Below are 19,717 nucleotides of genomic sequence, written 5' to 3'. Positions count from 1 at the left end.
GACGGTTGGATTTAGCACCGTATAGCTTCACGATCTGATGGGTTGTGCAAAGTATCGATTTTGGGATGTCTTAACTTCTGGGTAGAGTTCTTTTTGTAGGGAATGAAGTAATCTCAGTGCTAAGGTGGAAAAAATAAATGCTTCAGGAGAAGCACTGCTCATATACAGTGTTGAAATGTTATTTTTATGGCTGCCTCTTTAGTAAAGTGGAAAGACCAAGCTGAGTTGTATGGGCAGCGAAGCATTCTCGGTTTTGAATCTGACTCATTTTCTGTCTATGCGTGCATATCATCCTGCCGAAATTCTTTTATGCCATAGCTGTGAATGCTGGCTTGCTGCTTTATGCTTCTTAATGAAAACTCACTTGTCTGACTGGTGCAGTGTTGAGCTTTGCTTTTACTTAAGAAGCCACCTGTTTCACATATTTGTCAGTTAGTTTTTCTTTAGTTTTGTTTTCCTGGAAGCGGACTGTAGGCTATAGAGTGACCTGGCTAGATGGTATTGCTGATAAGGCACGCTACTCCTTGCTCTGTTTAAGAAGTTGCGCAAAGTTTGTTCAAATGCTTACTGCATTTTTAAGCACAGTAGTAAATGTTGAAAGACATTAACTTGCTTGTGAATTGCTTGTGAATAGATTTTTTAATGCATTAGTTCTATCATCTTGTGGAAATTGTGGCGTACAGCAATGTGCCACATAGAGCTATGGTGCGTAGTCTATGCGCCAGTCTAGCTTTTGTTTGCATATTTTGTTTACTGATATTGGATCGCATTCAAATGATTGAATTGGTAATTTCTGCAGCTGCTAAGTGCAGTCAGTGCCAGGCATTGTTCACTGCAGGGTATCTCCACGTCACTTATGGATGCAGTATTGTGTGCAGATGAGCAGCGCTCTCTCGCACCCCGGCCCTTTATTGTACATTTATAGCACAGCCTTGTGGTTCGACTTTGAGATAAAACATGGTGTTTAGCAAGTGCAGATTTCACGTAGTGTAATTTGCCGGGATGATTAGTGGGTCTGCCCTAGTTTCTACAAAACCCAATCAGTTCCTGTTGCCTGATCTTTCCTGCTGGGCAAAGTCTGGCAAGAGCACCCGCGCGTGAAGCTTAGACGAGCACGGTAGCTCGCGGCATTTGCGAATGCAGCGTGGGCACGCCTGCATGCACGTCCCGTGTGCCCACTAACATTCCTTGGTATTTCTCTCTCTCTCTCCCACCCCTCTCTCCACACGCACGCCTTCCTGTCCCTAACGTCACACCGTGCTGTCTGCATGGCTGCCCCGACGGCATTCTGATCCCTGCACTGTGCTGCTGGCTCCGGCGTGGCTCAGGCTTCCAAGGAAGCTCGGCCCGTCAGCAGCATTGAGCTCACAAAGAAGAGCGCGCAGCTGGCGGCTTCGGCAAAGAGCACTGAGCCACCGACCTCCAAGACCGCTCAATCAACAGTGTCAAAGGCTGTTGAAGGCAAGACCCCACATGGTGCCGAGCCCACTGTAATAGCAGAAGTCACCAAGAAGTCTGCAGCTGCGGCAGCTGCGTCTCCCAAAGAGGAGCCCACTGTCAAAAAGAGTCTGTCCGGTGGCGAAGGTGAGGACGGCGTGCGGGTGATCTGCCTCGAAGAGCCCGGCACAGGCCTGGTCCGCGAGGTCTATGTCACTGACGACCGCATCCCCAAGGCTGGTGGGGCAGCATCCTCCTCGCTAGCAAGCCTGAAGGAGGAGCGCCAGCTGCGACCCACCAAGTCGGAGACGCGTCTTGAGGGCGGCTTCACCGAGAAGAGCATCCGCGACCAGGACGTCACGCGGCTGGAGCTGTCGCGATCGCGCGAGAAGTTGGTGCCGCTTGCGGAGCAGACGCTGCCCGAGGTGGGCGGCTACCGCAAGGGGACAGGCGGTGTGGCGGCGGCACAGTTTTGGCCGCCCACCACAGGCAAAGGCACCGCAGGGGCTAAGTCGGGCGGGGACACGATGCAGGAGGACGCTGTGGGGCCTGCTGACACGAGCACCCCGCGACCAGCAGGCCGAGCTGCAGGCTTCACAGCAAGGCAGTCAGGCCCTTACACCAAGGAGTACACATACCAGGTGAGAGAGCAGTTGGTAGCAAGGGCTTGCGCTTTCAGCAAATGGAGTTGGTGTCGTTAATGGAATGCAGTACCATTTATAGGCGTTGTTATGTGTTGCCGCGGTTGCACAGTGCTTATGGCTCTCGGCTGCTGTCCCGAAAGACACGGGTCGATCCCAGCCGTGGCGGTCTAACTTTGATGGAGGCGAAATTCTAGAGGCCCCTGCACTGTGCGATGTCAGAGCACGTTAAAGAACCCCAGGAGGTCGAAATTTCCGAAGCCCTTCTCTACGGCGTTCCTCATAGCCTGAGTCGCTTTGGGACGTTAAACCCCTATAAACCTAAACCATAGGCATCGTTATGCGGTACAGTTTAGCTGGGATATCGTCTCTGTTCAGAACTTGTCCGGCTTGCATCAGTGGCTTGGAGCAGCTATTTATATTTTGCCAAGCCTTCCCTGCAAAATGCATGTTTTGCATTATTTTTGCGCACCAGCTGCCTGTTTGTCTTTCTGAAGCTAGTGGAAGTGCTGGAAGTACCTTGCTTAGTGTTGAGTAGCAATAGAATGCTTAAGTTCCCACACGGCTTCTTTGACATTGGCAAATAATAGCTGTAGTAGCCAGTTGTGTTGTTGAAACAGAGGCAGTAACGTCTCATCGCTTAGTGTACAGGCAGAGGGCAAGGACATTGTGTTTCAAAAGAGCATGTTGAGTGATGTGCTATGCTGGCAGCATTTTTGTGTCGCTGATGACCCAGGCATGTTTCCATGGCATATCTGCATTACATAGAATGGTATGTTATGAAAATGTTATGAAATACCACACCTCTACTGGAATTCTACCAGCAGCAGGCCAGTAGGCCAACCTGAGACAAAAATCATCTTCAACGAAGTCACCTATACCCTGTGGAAGTGGCTGCTCCCTCTACATCGGAGATAATGGAACATTAGAACTCCTTTGCGATGCGCATGATAGTAGCACATATGAGGCTGTGGCACTTGCGGTGAAGGGTCAATGCCAACAAATTTCTGCGACTCTGATTGCGAGTTTACTGCACAATTCGTTTTCATATTGTCATTGCTGTCACCCCACTCATTACAGGTATCTCCAACTGACGATGCCAAGCGCCCGTACAGTCCGACCCGCGGTGGTGGCTTCAGCTACAGCCCTCCTCCTGTGGACGTTTCCTCCAGCGGAGCGGCCACGTCACCGACGGCGAGGCCCGGAAGTGGCGAAGGCGTCCGCCAGGCTACGGGTCTGGCCTTCACTTACTCGCCCACCCGGCTGGCTGGAACACCCGGGTGGAACGAGGCTTCTGGGCGCAGCCCCACAGCCGCACCAGCTGGTGCCGCTGCTGGTGCGGCACCGACCACCACCACTACCACCACAACCACCACGACGACTCCCACCGCTGGCAAGGGCCTGGACTCTCCATCATCCGAGTCTTCCGAGAGCAGCCTGGACGAGTACCGAGAGGAGCGACCAAGGCCGTCGCGGATCCCTACCAAGAAGGATGGCGCCACCCGCCCCAAGGTGGTGGGCGTCGTGCCTTCTCTGGCAGCGAGCCGCTCGCCGCCGCCGGGCAAGGATCCCCATGCTCAGCACAAGGTCTGTTCTATTAGGCCAACGACGTGGCATTGACTTGGCAGTACTGCCTGTTACATGTATTTGTCCGATTCAAGAAATCGATGATCGAGAATTTTCAAATATCTGAGAATATTCGAATATTTGGCAGTGGTTGAATACCACGCAGACTTCATATCATAAAACTGAGCTTGGCGAAACTACAATATTTAAGCAAATTGTCCGAAGATCGAGTTTAAAGGGTTTGCAAAAATCAATGCAAAGGCATCCTTTTCATTTTCTTCTCTGTTGTTTGTCGCGTGGACCGGATATGTTTGGAAGCTGATAGGCTTGAACCTTGTGCGAAATTTCGCAGGCAGGCTTTCTTTCCCCAAGTACAGTGCAATCCATTTATTACTATTTTCGGAAAAATCGGAAATTCCGATTGTTATAACCGATAACCGTTATATCTGGACTGCAAAAAAGAAGAAAAAACAAAAAATGCACCCTGCCAATGCTTCTGTCAAGGGTGCACATTGTCTGGTGTGCCAACAAGGCCTGCACTGCGTGCCCAGTCAACGCATGCACAAACAGGTGGAAACTACGTTTGTGCGAGGGTGTTGCCGGGTGGGGTCCAAGCAGGGTCTTCTCTCTTCCTCCACACCGCCACAGTGGCTCATTGGTTATGGCGCTCGGCTGCTGGCTCGAAAAACGCGGGTCCGATCCCGGCCGCGGCGGTCGAATTTCAATGGAGGCGAAATTCTGCGGGCCCGTGTACTGTGCCATGTCAGTGCACGTTAAAGAACCTAGGTGGTCGAAATTTCCGGAGTCCTTCACTATGGCGTCCCTCTTCGCGTGAGTCGCATTGGGGCATTAAACTCCCTAAAACCAAACCAAAACCAATCTTCTCACCTGCCTCCAGCGATTGCGACGGTGATAACGCTTGGTTTCTACGGCTGCACACAATGTGATTTCACCAAGCTGATCCGTTTGTGGCACTTCAGACAAGTTTTCGTGTCAGGGAAAGGAAAGAAGAATGAACATGCACAGAACTGAGCAGCATGATACGCGAAGCAGTGACAGCATGGTGATGACGGTAGCCGCTGCTGCATGGGAAAGTGCATGAGTGAACACGTCAGAGGCTTTGCTGCACTTGATGATGTTGCCTCTTATATAATGCTGACATATTCATTGCTTCTGTATTTTTGTGTTCTGTCACTATTTTTTCCATGCCCTTGCTGCAGTTAGGTTGAACAGGCTGAAATCACATTATACTCACAGTGTACTATGTATATTTTTAATTTTGGCGCGGTCTTAAACTTCTTTCTCATTATACTCATTGCCGCGTTATATGCATGTAAATACGGTATTTTTAGGTGCCAGTTATGTGTCATTCGTGGATATCATTTTGTTACTCATTCTGCATGACCACAGCACAGGTTGCATACGGTTATGCTGTCTAATCAAACAGTATAAATTTCTGTGCACATAGATTTTTGTTTTTGTTGTATGGTGCTGAGTCAGTATAGGTCTGTTCATTGCAGTTGTGAAGACCGTGCACTATTTTAAAGAAATGAAGGACTACAGCATTCGCCCATTTATCGTTTTGTGAAAATTTTTTTCTTACTGAGCAGGTATGTAATATTAAAAGACGTTTTTTCTTCGTATTTTCATTAAAAAAATTTCAGTATTTGTGCATCCTTACTTGTAACATCAGGAACAACTTTGGTATTTTCTGTCTGCCAGGATACCAAGTCTCGCATTCCAAGCCTGCCCAGCCAGCACCAGCAGCAACCGTCATGGGGCAGTGAGGGCCGTGGTGCGGAGAAATCTGGCATCAGAGCACCTGGGGGTGCTACATCTCCATTGCAGTCCAAGACCCTTTTGGAGTCTCGGAAGGCCACCTCACCCGAACAGGTAGGCTGGGTGAATTTGTCCCATGAGAGCTCACCTGCCTGGACATGCATGCCCCATGGTTATTGAAAAGGTTGCTCGCTGACTGGTTAGAAGTAACCACAGTGACTTCCAAAGCACATCTGGTGAAAAGACTACCCTAAGGATTAGTAATTCCTGGTGAGCACAGGCAGCCATGTCGCCAAGCATACACCTTTGCCTACTTTTCAGCTCATTGCTCGAAATTAGGGGTGTGCGAATATTCAAACATGAATCGAATATCTTTGATATTCAATTTGTATTTGTATTCGAGAAATTGATATTCGAGAATCTCCGAATATTCGAAAGTTCCCGAGTACTCGCCAGCGATCGTATACTGCGCACACTTTCATAAATTCGACCGTGGCAAAACCACAATATCTGGGCAAATTAGCCTATGATCCAGTTAAAAATTCCTGGAAAACGATACAGAGGTCCTATTTCCTTCCTTTTCCGTCGTTTATCACACGGTTCAATGGCATTCCGACGCCGCTAGGCTTGACCTCATGCGAAATTCCCCAAGTGGGCTTTCCCACGTATCACCCGTGCTGCGAACAAGATGGCTGACTGCTCGCTTCAAACAATCGCAACGCGAAATCGCGCTTTTTTTTTAATCGTTCTGTAATAAGTTACACATTTAATGCCCAAATCCGAAGAATGCGTCCTGTCGCCTTCATAACTCTCTGAGCGTGACCTCCGCCATCCCATTTTGTAAACTACGGTGTGTGGGAACGCCTACTTGCGGAATTTCGCTGGAGCCTCCTGAAGGGGCACGTCGAGTAGTTACAATAGGGCAAGCGATCCTGAAAAAATCCTGCCTATTGCATGGTGCATTGTAACCCGCACACCTCTTTAGGGGGCGTAACAACGATCCGAAAGCCCCTGTCGCCAAGTCAAGAAAATAATATGGCCACATAGTTTCGGTTTCTGACCTTTGCCGCTGCCCCGCGGCAACTGCAACTGTCGGCCCGCGCATTCGCCGATAGTCCAATCCCAGCTCCATGCGGCTTTTGGACACCGACTGGCGTGTCGCAGGTTATTTGTTTTTCCATTTTAGAAGCAGTCTTGACGTTCTGACGCCAATGTGTGTTCCCCGGTCCCTTGCTTCCATTTGTGTTGTTCTCCAAAACGGGTGGCTCGTCACGAGCTTACAGTTGTTAGCGCGATGCAGCTGCCTCATGAGGCCTTACTGCATCTTCGCATTTTCGGCAGGTTTTTTTTTTTTTCGAGGGGTGCAGGGAAGTTTATAAACCTAGGTCTTCGGATAAAGTGGGCATTTCTTCCGGTCCCTTCAACACCGAATGAATGAGGTTTTACTAGTCATCTTGCTATTTTTTGTGCTAGTCTTGTCATTTTATGGATTTTGTTCTGCCTGGCCTCATTACAGCTTGGATACTGTTATCCGGTGATCCATAACCACAACTGGTTTTGGTTTTGGATACTGTTATGCTGTCTCATCAACAGTATACATTACTATGCACATGCTTTTTTATACGGTACTGAGGCAGTCTAGTTTTGTTTATTTTAGTTGCAAAGACCATACACTGTTTTGAAAAAGATAAGGGCAACAACATTTGCATGTTTATCATTTTCTGAAATTTTTTTGTACTGAACAGATATTCGATATTCGGTTCAATATTCGAAGCCATTTTTTCTTCATATTCGTATTCGAAAATTTCAATATTCGCACACCCCTACTCGAAATGCTTGCACATTGGGACTTTCATACAGATATAGGCAGCAGCAATTTCTCGCAACAAAAGCGCAAGTAACGTCAGGCGTTTTATACATCAAAACATGACGAGCGCATAAGTGTCCCGTTCATTGTGTTGTGTTGATGCGGATTTTGAATTGTTGTAGCACATGAGGCTCAAGATGAAACTGTGCAAACGGTGCTGGTCTTGTGCTCATGTGCAGAAAAGGCTTGTTTTGGTAATTACCAGTTATTAGTTTCTTATTGCGGTGGGGGAATGACAGTACTTGATGATTTGAATTCATTGTTTTGCACTTCGCGCTTTTTCTCTCGTGACCCGTGCTGACTCGTACGGACGCACGCATGCGTGCACACACACACTCTCTTCAGTTTATTTAGCTTTCATAAACACATCAAGAGGTTTGCTGGCTGGTGGAGGCCATTTCATTACTTGTCAGACACCTCGATACCAGATGTGCACTTCACTTTTAACTTTGTTTTTTCGCCACAGATCAGAGGCTTTTTAATAACTATATTGTGCTGTCCTGAGCACAGAAGGGAGACTTCATTCTCCCAGAAAACAAGAGGGCAACACAGTCGCTCACTCCTCAAAGAGGTCGCAAGCATTGCTTCACAAGGCCTGGAACCGTGTGCAAATAATTTCCTCCGCTCCTTCATAATATGTGCAGAGGGCCATCGTGAAGACGGAGGCCCTCAAGTATGACCCCGCAGCCAGCGTCGCCCTGCAAACGAGCAGCACGACCAGCGTGCCTGTGGTGTCGACCGAGACGCGCAAGGTGGCCTACCAGGTGGCGGAGGGGCCAGGCCCCGCGGGCGCCCACTTTGCGGCAACCACGGTGACCACCAGTGCAGTGCCGCCGCACGACATCGTCGAGCAGGAGGGCGAGGTGGTCAGCTCACAGACCATCTCCAGCAAGACGCGCACCGTCGAGACTGTCACAGTAGGTCGTTTTGTTCATATTGTTTCGTTACCCCTGCGGCCTGGGGTATCCATTATCTACATATTTGCATATAAATCGCGCGTCAAATGTAGAGACAGAAATTGGTGTATGAAGAACGGTGTGCGGGTTGTGCGAGTGCAGAGTAAACAGTCACAACTCTGGCGGTGTGAAACTGGCTGGTTGAAGGGTGATCCAGGCTGGTGGCTGCATTCTTGCAAACAAATGAGGGTGAAAGGCTGATTAGTACCGTATTGTAAGTCGACTCGAATGTAAGTCGACCCCCCCCCCCCCGTCTCATTAAAAAAAAAACAAAAAAACTTAGAGGTTATTTAAGCTTGGCCTTGAATAGTTGAATGCGATAGCATTATCCAGTGGCTGCCGTTTATCGCCAGCCGCTATCGGCTGCCGTGCGCGGCCGTGCCCGTGGGCACATTCCAAAATGAAAATGTTTTAGTCACTGGACTACTCGTCCGTACTTGCGCCATCGTCCTCACTAGCGCTGCCATCGTGATTGCTGCTGCAGTCCCACAGCACGTCGTTCTAACGTCGTCGTCCGGCAAAATCCCGCTCTTCGCAAACAGCCACGTCACGACATCGTGTGGAACACCTGAAAATTTTCCTCACTGCAGCTGCCACACCTGATCACCCGTTGCGAATGTCAAATTTGCGGCCCGGCGCACAGTTGTTCGTTTCTTCGGCGTAAAAAATGGCAGCCATCTTGAATGTAGCCGTGAACGAGCACCGGCCGCTTGCCGGACCTGGAGCACAAATGGTGATTGAAGAAGCTCTACATTAAAACTTGTGAAACGTGGCCGGTTGTAGTCAAATGCGTCGGAGCCAAAAAGAAATTATGCGTGAATGGCGTCGGCTCTTCTGTCTGCTACCGACACTCTCCGGCGCCGCTGGCGTTTCGAGCGGGGGCGCGCTGCCCCTATTGGAACAGCGGCCCTTCTATCAACTATCAACACTCCCTTGAGTGCCGAGTGCGCATTTGAAAATTTGAAAATAAAAAGAAAACGTGTTGGACGCTTGAGCTTCCCGTAGAACGCAGTTGCGTTATCGGGCCGCCGCTGTGTCTGCAGCCACGTGTGGGGTGCCAGTTTGCTGCTTATCAATAGCTGTCATCGGCCGCCGCCCGCAGGGAGAGTGGATGCCAGTTCTGCGCGTTGACATAGCAGCTGCTGAAGGCCAGCACCAAGAGCGATGCGACGGAGCCGCACAGCAAAAATGCAACCACACTGTAGCATTCCCGATATCTCGTTTGTCTCACCTTTACTTGTAGTGCTATGTTTTCGTTTTGATTGTAAGTCGACCCCCCACTTCTGATTTGAAAATTTTGAAAATACAATCGTGTAAATACGGTATGTTGTAAAAGCACAACGTTATGGTGATGACTAGAATGTCGTGCCACTGCAGCCCCTAGTCTAGTAAAGTCATCCTTGAGGCTTGCATTAATGGCGTCCCATTACGTTTTGTTGAGGCAGGTTGCTAGGGCAGGACACGCCTTTCATTACGAACAATGTTTGGTCATACTGTAGCACCAGGCCTTTGTTAATGTTCACTACACTTGACACAAAGGGGCAGCCAGTGCAGTGTAGTTGCGGATTTCTCTCATGGATTTTCCTTGGTCTGCATCTTCACCGCATACACTAGCTGGCTGAGGACAGCTCCATCCCAAGTTTGCGGATTCGATGTTGACCTTGGCAGCCATATTTTGATGGAGGTGAAATGCAAAAATGCCCACATGCTGTGTGACGTCAGTATACGTTACAGAATCGCAGATGGTCCAAATTAATCTGGAACCCTCCACTATGGAGCATTAAAAATCCCGCCATTTACAGTTTGGCTTCTCCTTGAGGGGTGACTGGATGGATAAAAGTGTTGCTTTGGCAGGTTGCTCTTCACGATTTGATCGCGGAGATCAACATTCTTTTCTTTGTGGCCAAGAATGTGTTTTGGAATTTGTGGCTGAAATCGATAGCTTTGGGCTGGACCTGCAAGATGTCCTCATGATGTCCTCATGGTGCTTGCAGTACAAGATGGAACGTGATGGTGTGGTTGAGACACGTGTGGAGCAGAAGATCACCATACAGAGTGACGGTGACCCCATCGACCATGACCGAGCGCTGGCGCAGGCCATCCAGGAGGCCACCATGATGAACCCTGACATGACGGTTGAGAAGATTGAGATCCAGCAGCAGTCGCAGGCCAAATGAGACACTCCGGACTGGGTGAGCCAGCATGGACGTGTGGTGATGGTGCTTAACGGTGGTTTCTCCGATGGCCAAGTGTAGGTGGCGAGGTTTTGCAGGATTCACTTTTATTTATTTTTATGGATGTCCTCTATGGGCACGCACTGAAACGAGAGTTGAATAAATAAAATAACAGCACCTCTTGTGTGTTGCTACTTAAGTCTGTTACGTAACATAGCTTGATAATTGTGCTCTGGCTTGGCTCTGCCAGTTGTAACTAGAATCAGTCATATCAAATGGCCCCAAGTTGAGCTCAAGGCCCTGAGCTCAACGTTGTGGGATTGAGTCCCCACTGTAGCAGCTGCATTAGGATGGGGGCAAAATATATAGAAGTTCACATGCTTTGCGATGTTGGGCGCACATTAAAGGAGTGCAGGCAGTTGGAATGCTCTTCAGCCCTGCAACTTCTGCCACAGCCTAGATGCAGTTTGAGGATGCTAAACCTCGCATATCATTTTAACTACGGTGTTCGCTTACCTCCAAACTTCGCAGCAGGTTTGCTCTGGTCAGTTGTCAAAGTTGATCAAGCTTTGACGCTATTGCAGCTACCGTAGTGATTAATCAGTGCGAGTGTTTCAGGTTTGAAGAACTTCAAGTACAGTACGGTATTTTCCGGTGTATATATACACTATAAACAGAATAATCTCATTAAAATTAAACTACGGTTGATTTCCGCAACGCCTAGGCTTTGGCAGCGAAGTAAACCAGGCAAGAGCTGCCACTGGGCTTTAGTAAGTTGTCTTTACCGCGTGACAGCGGTGTGATGTGGAGAATGAGTATAAGAGACAGAAGACCTCCCTCAACACGTTATGTACATTCACCTCGTTGCACGGTTTCACAGTGCTAGCACTGCCAGCACGTGCCCAAGTCCGCGAAGCCTACCTGTCTCCACGCGCGGAAAGTGATCCAAGAGTGCCTTTAGCGGAAGCGTCAATATGTAGAAGATTCCGCTGAATGCGATTTTGATTAAGGCGAACACTAGAGCTATACTTTTGCACAGGATTTTCAAAGAGATGTTCTGACTGCTAGGTATGAGCAATGATTACTAGATATATTCGGGCTGTACTGTACAACTTGGCCAAAACTGTTGAATCTTGTTGACTGCCTTGCCACCTTCGCTTTACTGCAGCTGTCTGGCTTCCTTTTAGCCTAGCCGATTCTAAAGCAGAATTATTTATACCTGCCTGCCTCTTTCTCGGTGCAGCACTGTTGGACAGACCGCCAGGCCAAGCCACACCGGTGCTTGCACTGTCCGCCTCCGAACACGCCGGGCGTGTCGTCGCCACGGATACCCGCGCTCGGCTGCTGAACCCCCCTCCTCGCACGGGCAGTGTACAGACAGCTTCTTCCATCGCCCGTGCGCGGCGCTTTTATTCCCCTCATTTCCCTCTCCCCGTTTTAGTTTTTTAGCCCCAACGACCCTGTGACATTTATATTACCTGGTGCCTGTTTGCAAAAAACAATATCCCACAAATGGCTCTGATGAGATGTGCAGAGCAAAAAAAAAAAAAGAGAGAGAGAGAGAGAAATGCTTTAAGCTCGTATGAGCAGCATTATTTACCAGTATACTGGCAAAAAAACAAAGAAAACGTAGAAAGAGACATATACATTCCGTTACAAAAAAAAAAATTATGGCAGGCACGCACGAAACACACACACACTGTGAGGAGTGTGTGAGTTAAAGGCAACGGCAGCTGCTGCATTGCAAGCGTTTCGTAAGCAACGAAATGACGTGATCCTGTCTATCTTTTCATATAACGGCTTCTTTTGCCAAGGAAAGCCACTCGCCCAGCCATATAGTGTTATTTAGCCTCGAGCCAATCCAGAGGCGCTCGGTGATCGGCTGTGGGGCCCCGTGTGCCAAGGCCTGCACTTTGCACGCTTGTGGTTCCCGGTGAGTAAGTGAGCAGGGCAGCTTTGTTGAACACCCAAAGTGGTACTGCATTACAAATGAACCGCATTGGATGCGCATTGTATGAAGGAGCCATGTTGCTGGAAGCCTCGGAAGCTGGCCAGGGGGGCCACCGGCACAGTCTTAAAAAATAATAGAAATTTCTGGAGAGAAAGCCTCTGTTTAATTTAAAGGCTGCTTTCTCTCTAATGAGCGAGCTTTGCCTATTCATTGTGCAGCGGCAGTGACAGCATAAGCTTGATTGTCGTTTGGGCGCATCTTTCGAACACAATGTTTTTAGTCTTCGGTGTCATTGATTTCTGGCTGTTGGCATCATATTGTCAATCTGCAATTGTTTGCACTCAGCATTGCCTCAAGTATTTGCGCATTTATTGTGATGTCTAACCATGTCAAGATCGGCAGCATTGCACAATGCTGATGAGCATTTTTTTCCTTGTTTTTATTGCTTACTCTTTTACGCATCGGTAACTTCGTATGGCCATTAGTAGGCATGCCGCCTTGTGGCAGAATGCTGCGATTGGTAGTTTTTTTTATATGTCCACTTTACAGACTACTACTACTACTCAAGAGTTTGTTTTCATAGAGGAACTAATAGTCAGCATTGCTCCAGCATGGCTGCCAAATGTGCAGTAAACACTTTGCACAAGATGATGCGAGAACAGCATTTCAGTAAGTAGTGTCGTTGCTAAGTTCGACGTTTGCCAAGCAGCTTTCAGTTTTGCTACAATACGCATTGTGGCTGCGCAATGGGTGTGCAAGGCTCAGGGGAGTGTTTTTCTTATTTTTAATGGCTGATGTCACGAAAAAAGCTGCCAAGATGGTACAAAGCCTGCCGTCAAATTTGACTTGCTAACCTGGCATGCAGTTTTCATTGACCAGACTACAAAGTATTGCTAGAGCTTGTGTGGCAGCTGTCTCACCAATGTGTCATCTTTTTGTCATGGCCTTTGTTATTCATTTGTCTAGAGTCTGCGATTCTCAAGCAGGTGCAGCTTTTGGCAGTATGCACCAGTAGTACATTGAGTCAACCACTTTATTCGCTTGCATACAGGCCAGTTGCTTTTCTTTTAACGAGGTACAAAAACTGTATGGCTAACCTTATATAGCTGGGTTCCTTTTTCTAAAACTCGTAGCTTCATTTTCATTCATAATTTGTAAGCATGTTCTGGTTATTCAACAATCGCTGCATTCTTACATCGCGAGCTCCAGCGACATGCATTATATCCGAATCGTTGTCTTTTACGTGTTTAACCTCATCCTCAAATGGTTCACTTGTTGACTTCTTGTCTGCATCTTGACTAAAGGCTGATGTGACATAAAACTGACATTTTCGCTTTTTCATGTCATTATAACAGAGAATCGTGGTGTATAAAAAAAAATACAGAAAAGGTCAATTCTCAAAACAAGCCTCTACATAATATACCCGGTGGCCCCCCACGGCACTGGGGAGACAGGCCGCCTGTGGCTGTGTGTATAACCATTCTCTCTCTCCTATTGGTGGGGAGTGCATACAGTAGTCAAGGAGGAGAGACGACACTCCGAGAAAGAGAACAATAAAGGCAAGCTTTTATTTGTCCTTGTCTGTCGGCTGTGGTTCTTCTCGAGAAGAGGATGACTTGGAGGACGTAACGGGATCTTCTGTGCGCGACGGGCTGTTTGCTTGTTCGGGGCCTTCCTCTGTTTTGGGGGATCTGCTGTTACTGTCGTGGCACGACTCTGAGTCTCCCGAGGCGGTTTTTGCATTTGGAATGTCTCGCTCGCTCGAGCTCTCTGCCGTTGGGGACTCTCCTTCGCCAGACGATGACTCCGGATCTTCGTCTGGAAATGCAAGCAAAAGGTCATTCATAATTACTCTTCCAAAGGAACAGTTGCAAGTGCTGGGCTGAATAGGCGCAGGTGCAGCCAAAATAATGTGGAGCATGCTTTGGTGCTGGAACTTTTTCTCATGCATTCCATATGCAAAATATGCAGTTTTCCTTGGGTTATACATAAGCACCAGTGGCATCAAGTACTACCTCGTAATTTCCCCAAGCTAAGGCCTGTACGGTGTGTGTTTACGGAAGTCTGTTCCATTTTATAATTACTGTTATGGTACATACCTCCAATGAAAAGTAACAGTACTCGGAAGGATAGAACAGCCATAAAACTGAAGTCATTAAACCCTGACAAAGAGACATGAATGGTTTAAAAGGAGCCGCAACTGACTAAGACATGCTACGAGAACATTTGCTTTGCAGCGATAAAATCTGGCATAATACTGCCAGGTAAGCAAGGAGTTCCAATTTTAATTTCGCGGCGAAAATCTGGAAACTGGAAAACCACCATTTCGCGATAAAACTTCAGTCCGCTTTTTGTGCCACCACACACATGGCCACTAGCAGTGCAGAGCTCATTCATGCAAAGCCACTTGCTTATGCAGGCAACCGTGGTATGCAACAACACTGTTGTCGCATTACGTTGTGACTGTGCTAGTGAGAGAATACTGTTTGGCAAATCTGATAGTGACCCCCGCCCCAAGGCATGGCAGAGGGGACTTTTGTCAGCGCCCTTGGGCACACCTATTAGAGAAGTAGGGTGTGCCATCTCCTCCCCATCTTCCTTTGTGCAGTGTCTTTTGGGCCATGAGCAGCTTTAAAAAGACTGCGAGTAAAATTTAAAAATACCACATTAAAGTGGTGCCACTCGAGTGCCCCAGGACATGCTGAAAGAGAAGAAAAATTGCTTATTTCCGGAATTCTGTCTGCGACAAGGCTTTGTGTTTGCACTGGGCACGCGAACGCGATAAGCAGCTTTATCTGTTTTATACGTCTGGGGCGCTAAGTATCACCACTATCAAGAAGCATATTTTGCGTTTCATGTGCTCTCTATTAGAGCCAATAAAAAAAGCTACGTAAAGCAAAAATTGTTGCAAAAAGCAAGCTTTGTTGGAAAAATTGCTTCTTTCTTGTGGAAGGACATAAACCTTTAATACAACATCAACAACCATTGCATGTGGCCAAACAAGTTTCCTGTAAGCAGGAAGCACAGCAGCTATTTATGAAATTGTTAATGACTGCAAACATCACTGACAACAGTCTCTGGCCATGAATGGCTGCCAGTTTTACAGGTCACGTGCTAACATATGCGTGCAAATGCTGCACAGCCTCACCTGAAGAAGTATCACTGGGTACGTCTGGCAGCCACAGAGCTGATGCAGGGCGCTTTCTTGCACTACATTCACCGGTGGAGCAGGCAGGTCGCTTGGTGCCAGCTGCCAGTCCTGCACAGCAGCCAAAAGAAGGTCTCGTGTGAAAAGAAAGCCTGTGGCATAGCATAACTGGCTAATCTTGTGCAAAAATATTTAAAAAAAAATGGCACTGATGAGTGGGCGCGCAGCGAGAGAAACCAGTGCTTTAACGGTTTTCGAAAACTTGTGCACCTTCGTGATGTTTGTTGATATGCTACTCAATTTAATTTAATTGGTTTTTGGGGAAAGGAAAAGGCGCAGTATCTGTCTCATATATCCTTGGACACCTGAACCACGCCATAAGGGAAGGGATAAAGGAGGGAGTGAAAGAAGAAAGGAAGAAGAGGTGCCGTAGTGGAGGGCTCCAGAATAATTTCGACCACCTGGGGATCTTTAACGTGCACTGACATCCACTGACATTGCACAGCACACGGGCGCCTTAGCGTTTTTCTTCCATAAAAACGCAGCCGCCGCGGTCGGGTTCGAACCCGGGAACTCCGGATCAGTAGTCGAGCGCCCTAACCACTGAGCCACCGCGGCGGGTGATATGCTAATCAACCTTTCAATTTTTCTTCAAGGAATACTGCTACCTGAAGCAAGATTTTTGGGTGACTGGTTGAATACAATGGTTTTACGCTATCTATTACGCAACGTTCCTTACAGCACCACGAAAAATTCTGCCTGTCACGCTTTCTTTCTCTTGCTGGCCCACAAGCAAAAAACGAATACGTACCCTGTGCCACAGCATCTTGAACGCGCTCTGGAAGCTGCTCCCGGATGCGCTCGTACTCGGGGTCCTCAAGCTTGTGCTGAGGCTCGCGAAGCTCTTTCCGCTGCTTGCGCTGGTTCTCCCGTTCAGCCTGCTTCGCAACCCAGCGCTTCAGGCTGAAGAGGAAATGCAGGTGTGCACATGCGTTAATACGTGCATCAACATTGCGCACAAGCCAATCTCTAGTTACGGCTACTTGAAAGGAGGCCCTAAAGCACTATCATAATGAGTTTGTAAATGGCCTCCTTTATATGTAACTTAGAAGGACTTTGGTGTAGGCCAGTTGGTATGACATCGTGAAGAGCAAAACCGCAAAACAGGACGGGACTGAGGCCCTGTGTTGTTGCCTGCCTCAGTCCTGTCCTGTTTTGCGGTTTTGCTCTTCACGATCCTTTATATGGCTGGTGCCAAATTGGCCCAGGTGCTTTTTCATCTTCTACAGTGCCACTCACACAGAGTAAGGATAAAATGGTGCGCAAGGTTAACACTGACCAGCAGTACGTTTCACTCATCCCCATTAAAGGCTCCTTTAGCTATGACCAGAGGTGCCACAGTACAACATGAGAAGGTGCCTCCCCACATGATATTTTGATGATGTGACAGGCAGGCACAGAACTGTACACAGAAGGCTATGGCTCCTAATGCCTTGCCACTCACTGAGGCTCCTGTTCTGAGCATACAGCTTTTCTGTAGCATCGCGCCGAGGCTGGGATGCTACCACTAAGCCATTGCCTACAGTATGAGAGTTCACCATGCTGATGAGTATGCAGTCAAGAAAGAAGTGACAGAAGTGGAAATCGCTGAGCAATGAAGTGCTGCAACACAATGCTAGCAACGCTGAGCAGAGGGGGGGGGGGGGGGGACTAGCACTGTGACAAGTGACAAAAGTATGGGGGCTTTTACAATAGCTGTTCTGGGCCCATCTAGCATAGGCTAGTGGAGCTCACTCATTTGTTTTTCTTGCATCCCATGCAATCTTGATATGTGACACAAAACAGACTGCCTCGTTACAGGTCAGGAAACCACAGTCATTAAGGAAGCTACTACTTTACCACTTTCCGTGACTAACAGATACATAGGGGTTGGCATTTTTGTTTTTTAAGAATTCGGCTGACTTTTCTTGTGCTTATTTCACAACAAAGTTTTTGGTCTTATTCGGTGAATATTATCTTTGACGGATAACTCACCGGCTTTTTTCAGTGATGTAATGTGGTATTCCTGGGCAGTCAAAAGTCACTCGTTTGTTTCGCCCTTGTTGTCAGCCCGAGCATCCATTTTATAAGTAATTAGTAAGTAATGCACAGATGATCATATTTAGAGTTACGCTTGTAGAGGGGAATGCTACTGCTACTTAAAAAATTAACTGAAGCAAATAACGGAACTGTTTGCACAAGTGTGCTCGCCTAGTAAAGCACACACCACAGCTGGCTTGGGCTGTTTCAGCTATCAGCGAGCACACACTGCTGGATCTGCCAGAAGGTGCTCCGCATCTGCATGATTTTGTTTCCACTCACGACTGGACATTTAAAGTCTCGTAAGAACCGCTAGGAGAAGGACCTTCATTCAACAGCTCGAGAGGCAGCCGTCTGCCCTAAGACAGTTTTTGATTGTCTGCCTTCGCCTCCCAAAACACATTTCTATAATGCTATGAGAAACGCCATTGGAGAAGAGAAAATTTGTTTGGTACACATCGGGTCTTTAAACACATACTATGCAACAAAGAGGCACTCTTGGTTTTTGTCACCATAGAAACGCGGACAGTGCAGCCATGCATTCAACCTGCGAAATTGTGCTCATTAAAAAAAAAGTGACATTGCTACGTTTTCGAGGATGTTTTAATATTTGGACATCCCTGGCCGTAAAAAATGGCTGATTAAAAATCCAAAGGCAACGCAAAGGTAACGGTGCCTGTATGCAAGTCGTTTTGCTTGGCTCTCGGGGCTTTTCACAGACAAGATCACCGTTCAAAGAGCCGAGCAACGAACCCGCCTTATCTTCTTCTCGTGTTCACCAAACCAATTTAATTGTTATTCAGACTTTCCAGCCGCTTTTTCCACTTGTGTAGCAGCAGACTACTTGTACTCACTGCGCAAAGATCTGCTGCGGGAACGGGTCCGGGCAGTACTCTAGTTTACGTACATACGAACACGCAGAAACCACTGAGGCAGTCAAGGGTGATAGCATCCGCTCAAGCACACACAACTCGAGCTTTCGCAAGTGTTAAGTGACAGACATGAAGGCAGCTAACAAGCATGGATGCCACTTACCGAGCCTCGTGGTTGATGTCACGCAGCCTCCGTCCGCTGAGATCCCTGCACGCTTCGCGATTTGTCGTCTTCTCGATTTGGGCGCCGATGGCACGCAGCATGGAGCCGAAGCCGCCTTTGCCACCGATGATTCCGGTCAGGACGCAGGTCACCCATTGCCCGTCCGCCACCACAGCATCCGTCACCCGTCGCCCGCCACTTGTCAACATCAGGTACTCGACAGGTATCCGCTGTCGAAAACAGAACATGTCAATGCATAGCTTGCGGGCACTCCAGTGTGTATGCATACTTGAAAACAACTACATATTGGCCGAGCTGCTATCTAAGATATGTATATATATATTTACTGCCAAAAAGGTCAAATTCCGAATTAACAGGGTGACACAATACGAGTGGCAGGCAGTGTTTATGTCCAACAAGGCAGATCACACCTGTAAGCGGAAGCTTCCCGAGACCTCCAGGTCACCGATTTTCCGCCGTGCGCAGTTCAGAAAGGAAGCAACCTCGCTACAGCGCACTTATCCGTTCGACAAAACACACGAGAAGGGCACTCACGTCAGCGCGCGAAGCTGTTTGTAGAAGGTTCGCCACAAGCTCGCCGCCGCCGTCGCACCTGATGCACATTACGGTGCGAATCCTCGGTAATCGCATGAAAATCATCTTGATGAAAAGCCTCGCGAAACGATCACTCAACACACGGAACAACAAAATCGAAAATCCTGGTGCCAAGACGCGACTCAACGATGCAGTAAACTAGAGTGAACAAACCCTGCCCAGCTGACAATCACGTGAGTCTCGTCTCAAGGTACGTAACGAAGGCTCCATGGACGCCGATTGGTGCAAAAAATGGCGGCTCCCGGGCACCCCAGCGCCCCTGGATTTTGAGTTGCAACCTACGTATGTGTGACGTCATTTGACGTCACACATACGTATAATTTTGGCGCGAATTATAAATTGGTCTTTTTACAGAATCCGCATTTTCGAGCCGGTATCTCTTGAATGTTGTTGCCTTTCAATGCGCACCAACCTTTGCCAGTCAAATGTGCCCGAGTTCCTGCTAGTTATGACCTTGTTAATGTGCAAT

The 19,717-nt window shown here is 48.0% G+C and overlaps 2 protein-coding genes across 3 annotated transcripts in view; one reads left to right on the top strand and one right to left on the bottom strand.

Annotated features, from left to right (window-relative positions):
* cora (erythrocyte membrane protein band 4.1 like coracle) overlaps positions 1–13,947 on the top strand; it is a 33,125-nt gene extending 19,178 nt beyond the window's left edge. The window contains exons 13-18 of one of the 2 annotated variants that reach the window (XM_077642082.1): positions 1,329–2,078; positions 3,159–3,665; positions 5,367–5,537; positions 7,935–8,207; positions 10,241–10,438; positions 11,664–13,947. In XM_077642082.1, coding sequence (XP_077498208.1) covers positions 1,329–2,078; positions 3,159–3,665; positions 5,367–5,537; positions 7,935–8,207; positions 10,241–10,423 — 1,884 coding nt within the window. In that variant the 3' untranslated portion in view covers positions 10,424–10,438; positions 11,664–13,947. The remainder of the gene's footprint in view (positions 1–1,328; positions 2,079–3,158; positions 3,666–5,366; positions 5,538–7,934; positions 8,208–10,240; positions 10,439–11,663) is intronic. The other variant, XM_077642083.1, reaches the window with a different exon arrangement.
* On the bottom strand, positions 13,915–19,439 carry LOC144108861 (splicing regulator SDE2). The gene is made up of 5 exons (XM_077642085.1): positions 19,189–19,439; positions 18,634–18,863; positions 16,331–16,482; positions 15,520–15,630; positions 13,915–14,189 (listed from the first exon to the last, which is right to left on the bottom strand). The coding sequence occupies exons 1-5, from the start codon at positions 19,291–19,293 to the stop codon at positions 13,939–13,941; spliced, it is 849 nt and encodes a 282-aa protein (XP_077498211.1). The 5' UTR covers positions 19,294–19,439; the 3' UTR covers positions 13,915–13,938.
* Between the last annotated feature and the right edge of the window lie 278 nt (positions 19,440–19,717).

This window comes from Amblyomma americanum, chromosome 10 (assembly GCF_052857255.1).
Source record: "Amblyomma americanum isolate KBUSLIRL-KWMA chromosome 10, ASM5285725v1, whole genome shotgun sequence".
NCBI lineage: Eukaryota > Metazoa > Arthropoda > Arachnida > Ixodida > Ixodidae > Amblyomma > Amblyomma americanum.
Note: the sequence above shows the minus strand (reverse complement) of the source record. Positions and strands in the feature narration are given on the sequence as shown.